Raw genomic sequence first — 5,740 nt, 5'->3', positions numbered from 1 at the left:
GCTGGGGGGTGATCCCCTGACCCCACTCCCACCCCACGGGGGTCCTCCAGGTCTCACCTTGCCCTGGTGGGGCTGAGCCAGGGTCCCCCCGCCGCCGAAATCCTGCAGCACATCCTGCACCCTCCGGCTGCTGTCTGAGGGCAGGGACACGCGTGTGCTCTGACATGTGTGTGCTGACATGTGTGTGCTGGGCACACGCGTGTCCTGATGTGGGAGAGACCACACACGTGTGTGCCCCGACACATCTGCACCTGGCACACACGTGTGCCCTGACACGTCTGCACACGGGAACAACACACGTGGCGGCACACGAGAGTGGCCACACACACGTGCAAGGCTGCTGTGGGACACACACACACACACACACACACACACACACACACACGTCTGGAGCCACATGTGTGCGTGTGGAGCTGCCCCCGGGGTGTGCACTCATGTGCAGAGCCCCCACACGTGTGCAGCCCCCCTCCCACACGTGTGAGTCCCCCCGGCACACGCGTGTGCAGGGCCCCACTCACAGTCCAGGTACTTCTGCAGCTGCGCAAAGTCCTCGGGGCTCAGGGGGGCCCAGGACCGGGTCTCCTCCATGGCTGAGACACGAGATCCACACGGGATCAGCACAGGATCCACACAGGATCAGCACAGGATCTACACGGGGTCTGCACGGGATCCACACGGGATCCACACGGGATCACACGTGGGTCTGTGATGTGGGTGGAAAAGGGGGGTCGTTGGGGGTGGCCGTGCAGCCCCTGCCCGTGCATGGCCCCGCCCTGACACATGTGGGCACCCCCCGAACACGCCTGAACACGCCTGAACACGCCTGAACACGCGTGTGCGGCCCCAGCTGAGCTTTGACCCCCAGCGGGCAGTGCCCGACTGGAGCGGGACCCGCCCAACCCCCGGGGGCACCGGAGAGGGCAGGGAACGGAGCCCCGGGGGTCTCCCGGTGACAGGGAGTCCCCAGTCCCGCCTGGTACGGCCTTGGCACCGCCCGGTACCGCCCGGAACGGCCCCGCTACAGCCCGGTACGTCCCGGGACTCCCCCAGTACCGCCCGGTAGAACGCGGTACTGCCCCGATAGCACCCGGGACGGCCCCGGGACATCCCGGTAGTGCTCAGGATGGCCCCGGGACATCCCGGTAGTGCTCAGGACGGCCCCGGGACATCCCGGTAGTGGCCGGTACCACGCGGGTAGAGCCCGGTAGAGTCCCGGTAGTGCCCGGAACAGCCCCGGTACGGACCGGTTCAACTCGGTACTGCCCCAGGGCCGCCGGCAGAGCCCGATACTATCCCATCAGCGCCCGGTCCGGCCCGTTAGAGCCCGTTACACCTGGTAACTCGCCGGTTCCGCCCGGTACCGCCCCGGTCCATCCCGGTAGTGCCCGAAACAGCCCCCGTACAGACCAGTACGACCCCGCACCGCCCCGGCTCAGCCCGGTAACGCCCCCGGGACCCCGGTCCGACCCCCCGGGGCTCCCCCGCTCGGTCCGTACCTGGTCCGGGATCTCCCGGTCCGGCCCCGCCCGTGACGTCACGGACCGGTGGGGGGGGGACACCGCGCACGTGCCGCCGTGGCCGGGGCCGTCCCGGGGGACCCCCCAAAGAAGGGCCGGGGGTCCCAACCGGGGGAGGCCGTGGAGGATGGGGGGAGCCCATCCCGGGAAATGCCCATCCAGGGGGGATTCCCAGGGGAGGGGTGGTGTGGGGGGGTCTCTTCCCGGGGGTCCCAATCCTGGGCATTCCAGGGGAGGTCGCATGTCTTCATCCTGGGCTTGTCAGGTGGGGGGGGTTCAATCCTGGGGGTCTCCATCCCAGGAATTCCCGAGGAGGGGGAGGATCCATCCCTGGGGTCCCTGGGGTGATGGGGTGCCTTGGGGTGACAGAGGTCCCAATCCTGGGAATTCTCATGTATGTGTGCGTCTCCATCCCGGGGGGTGCCCGGTGATGGGGAGGGTCTATCCCGGGGTTCTCCATCCCGGGAATTCCCAATTGGGCATGGGGAGGGTGGGTTGTCTCTCCATCCCAGTGGTGTTCGGGGTGTTCCCCAATCCGGGGGTGCCCGGGGGGGGTGTGGGGGGCGGGCTCTTCCATCCCGGGGGGTTTCCCCGACCCGGGGGGTGGGTGGTGTGGGGGGTGTCTCCGCTCCCGAGGGGGGGCACCGGGACGGACGCGGCCCCTTTAAAAGCAACATGGCGTCTCTGAGCCCACGCCCCTTTAAACCGCGCCTCGTCTGGCAAAGACCACACCCCCACGGCGACCACGCCCCCTCATTGAACCCCACGGGAGCCGCGCCCCTCAATGTGGCCACGCCCCCGGCACAGACCACGCCCCTCTGGGTCTCCCTCTGTGGCCATTGGAGACGCCCCCTCTCGATGACCACGCCCCCTTAGCTTCGGCAGGCTCCCCCGGCGTCACTTCCGGGGCGGGGCCGAGCCGCGCGCGCAAAGATGGCGACGCCCTATGTGACGGACGAGACCGGTGAGCGCGGGGGGGCCGCGGGGGCGGAGGGGCTCCGGGATCCCCCGGAGCCGCCCCGGGTACGGCCCCGCTCGCCCACCCCTGCCAGCGCCGGGGCTGCGCCCACCCCCGACCCCCACGGGGGTCCCGGCGCTGAGGGAGGCCCATGGGGGGCGCGGGGCCTGCGAGGGGGGTCTTGGGGGTATGTAGGGGGGACAGGGGGCTGCGGTGGACGGTTCTGGGGATCCTGTGGGGTCCGTGAGGGGGTCCCATAGCCGCTGTGAGTATTTCCCAGGGCCTCTGGGTGGGGGTCCTGTAGCCCATGGAGGGGGGGCCGGGGGTCTCTGGGGTCCCCTTGGGGTCCGGGGGGTGTCCAGGGAGCTGGAGGTTGTCCTGGGGCTCCCCTCGGTTCGGTGTGGTGTCCCAGAGCCCCTTGGGGGTGTCCCAGCCTCCTCTGGGGTCTGTGTGGGAGTGTCCCAAAGCCTCTGTTGGGTCTCCTGGGACTCTCCTGGGGTCTGTGGAGGGTCCCAGGACCTCCCTGAAGGTGTCCTGGGATCCCTGTGGGCGTGTCCTGAGGCTGCTATGGGTGTTCCTGGACCCCCCCGGGATCCGCGGGGGTGTCCTGGAGCCCCCCTGGCTCGAGGTGCCCCCATGCCCCCCTGTGCCCCCCAGGGAGGTACATCCCCTCCACGCAGCGGCCGGACGGGACGTGGCGGAAGCAGCGGCGGGTGAAGGAGGGATACGTCCCCCAGGAGGAGGTGCCCGTGTGAGTCAGGAGGTCCCTGGGCTGGGGTGGGGAGGGGGAGGAATCTTGGGGCTGTGTCCCCCCTCCCAGGGCTGAGTTTGTGCCCCCGTGTGGGTGAGTCCCAACCCAGGGGCTGCAAATGCCACCCAGATCCTCATGGACCCTCCCAGATCCTCCTGCACCCCTCCTGGATCCCCCCCATCCTCTCACAGACCCTCTTGGAGCCCCACAGCCCCTCACAGATTCCTCACAGATCCCTTATGGACCCTCATAGGTCCCTCAAGATTCCCCCAGGGATCCCTCACAGATTCCTCCTGGACCCTCACAGATTCCTCCTGGACCCTCACAGATCCCTTCTGGGCCCCTCCTGGATTCCCACAGCCCCCTCGTGTTCCTCGACAGCCCCTCCTGGATCCCTCACCGCTCCCTCATGGACCCTCACAGACCCTCATAATGCCCCCGGGATCCCTCACAGACCCCTCCTGTCCTCCTCCGGGAATATTCCCACAGGGATTCCCTCTGGATCCTCACAGCCCCTCGTGGATCCCCCCTGGCCCCCCCTCAGCCCGTCCCTCCCCACGCAGGTACGAGAACAAATACGTGAAGTTTTTCCGGAGCAAACCGGAGCTGCCCCCGGGGCTGAGCCCGGACACGGCCCCGGCGCGGCCCCCGGGGCCCCCCCAGGGCGCTCCCCCCGAGCAGGGGCTGTCCAAGGCCGCGCGCAGGAACCTCAAGCGCAAGGAGAAGCGGCGGCAGCAGCAGGAAAAGGCCCCGGAGCAGCCGCAGGACACGGACGGACTGAGCTCGGCACTGGAAAAGGTGTCGCTCTCGGGGACAGGAGGGGCCCCCCCGGCCCAGGGGGGCGACAGTGCCGGGAATTCCGAGCGCAGCCGCCGCATCAAGAGCCTGCGGAAGAAGCTGCGGCAGGTGGAGGAGCTGCGGCGGCGCCTCGAGGCCGGGGGGCTCCCCCAGCCCACCCAGGAGCAGCTGGAGAAGCTGGGCCGGAGGAAAGCGCTGGAGGACGAACTCAGGGGGCTCGAGTCGGACTCGTAGGGGGGGTTGGGGGGTCTCAGGGGCGGTTTGGGGGGGGTTGGGGAGGGGGGAGGGCAGGATGGTTGTTCCCGGCGAGGGCCCGGCAGCTCCTGGTTTTTAATTGGATCGATGTGGGTTTATGTGGGAGGTGGCCGTGCCCCCCACCTCGTGCCCCCCCGCTCTTCCCACCCCCCCATTCTGTGTCACAGCCCCTTCCCCCCGCGTTTATTTCTCTTTTTCTCTCTTTTTTTCCTTTATTTTTAAAAATTGTGGAAGAATAAAAACTGCAGCACTGACCCAGCGTGGGGGGGTCGGGCCTGGTCCCGCTGAGAGGGTCTGAGGGGGCCTTGAGGGGTGGCTGGACCATCCCCAGGGTGGGGGCCATGTGGTCCTTTAGGAGTCAGGCAAGGATGGGGGGTCCCAGGGCGGGGTGAGACCCCCACCCAGGGTGGAGGTTAAGGCTTTTAGGATCCCTCTCCTTCCCTCCAACAGAAGGGGAGGGGGCTGAGCCCACGGTTCAAAGTATTTGGGTAGGTCCTACAAAAATAAATGTGGGCCCTTCTTTTCAAGGGTGTCCCCGGGGGCTGGAGGGGTGGGATGGGTGCACAGGGCTCTCCCCCTCCTCCCCTCGCAGCCCTCGGGTGTCCCGCCTACCCACGTGCCCAGCTCCACAGGTCACGCCCCCGGTGGGCGGGGCACGAGGCACTTCATTTGCCTATTTAAAGATGCAGGCACCGCAGTTGGGGGGGTCTCCAAGGCACATCGGGGGGGGCTCAGAGGCGTTGTTGGGGCAGGGGGGTGGCCTTGGGGGGTCCCGTTGGGGCCACGCTGTCCGGCTGCCGGTCCCGCAGGCTCTGAGCGGTGCTCGGGGGGTCTCGAGGGTCCCTGGGGCTCGGGGTGTCCATGCAGCGATGGGTCGGAGGGGCCTGGGGGCCGGGAGGACCCTCGGGGGGAGGTTTGGGCTCCTTGTGCCGGAGCCGCTTCTGCCGCTGGCTGAGGACTGTGGGGAGGGGGCGAGGCCTGAGCCCCTGACCCCGGGACACATCCTGACCCGAGGACACCCCCGACCTGGGACACCCTCCCCCGACCCAGAGACACCCCTATTTACCACCCCATCCCCACCCTCCTTACCCTCACCTTCATCCTTCCCACCACCAGCAGCATTCAGAGCCTCATCCCAGTCCTTTTCCAGTCCCACCCTTTCCCTCCTCCCTGTCCCCATTGCCACCTCACCCTCCCCATCCTCACTTTCATCCCCACCCGCACCCACAGCCCCCTCTCCTTCCAGTCCCACCCTTCCCTTGTCGCCTCCCTCCCCCGGGGGTCCCTCACCGTGTCCCCTTGGTGCCCCTCCAGCCGTCACCTTCCACTGCAGCAGCACGGCGGTGACACTGAGCGCGGGCCACGCTCCGAGCAGCGCCCACCCGGGCCAGCAGAGCGGCCCCCCCGGCGCCCCCCGCAGCCGGGCCAGCGCGAACCCCACCAGGGCCGCCCCCTCGGCGA

General features: G+C 68.6%; 3 protein-coding genes across 3 annotated transcripts in view; 1 reads left to right on the top strand and 2 right to left on the bottom strand.

The window, feature by feature from the left end:
- Nucleotides 1-1,521, bottom strand: part of DGKA (diacylglycerol kinase alpha) — a 7,013-nt gene extending 5,492 nt beyond the window's left edge. Inside the window, exons 1-3 of the mRNA XM_027908392.1 lie at nt 1,497-1,521; nt 519-648; nt 33-134 (exon numbers count right to left, since the gene is read on the bottom strand). Coding sequence (XP_027764193.1) covers nt 33-134; nt 519-588 — 172 coding nt within the window. The 5' untranslated portion in view covers nt 589-648; nt 1,497-1,521. The remainder of the gene's footprint in view (nt 1-32; nt 135-518; nt 649-1,496) is intronic.
- Nucleotides 1,522-2,407: 886 nt separating this feature from the next.
- Nucleotides 2,408-4,534, top strand: PYM1 (PYM homolog 1, exon junction complex associated factor). Its single transcript, XM_027908395.1, has 3 exons — nt 2,408-2,481; nt 3,133-3,226; nt 3,790-4,534. Exons 1-3 carry the CDS (start codon nt 2,451-2,453, stop codon nt 4,256-4,258), a joined length of 594 nt encoding a protein of 197 aa, XP_027764196.1. The 5' UTR covers nt 2,408-2,450; the 3' UTR covers nt 4,259-4,534.
- A 476-nt stretch (nt 4,535-5,010) lies between these two features.
- Nucleotides 5,011-5,740, bottom strand: part of LOC114070804 (transmembrane protein 198-like) — a 2,796-nt gene continuing 2,066 nt past the window's right edge. The window contains exon 5 of the mRNA XM_027908391.1: nt 5,011-5,237. Coding sequence (XP_027764192.1) covers nt 5,011-5,237 — 227 coding nt within the window. The remainder of the gene's footprint in view (nt 5,238-5,740) is intronic.

The sequence above is a fragment of the Empidonax traillii genome, unplaced genomic scaffold, assembly GCF_003031625.1.
Source record: "Empidonax traillii isolate 1590-97213 ecotype Southwest subspecies unplaced genomic scaffold, ASM303162v1 scaffold1692:size73552, whole genome shotgun sequence".
NCBI lineage: Eukaryota > Metazoa > Chordata > Aves > Passeriformes > Tyrannidae > Empidonax > Empidonax traillii.
Note: the sequence above shows the minus strand (reverse complement) of the source record. Positions and strands in the feature narration are given on the sequence as shown.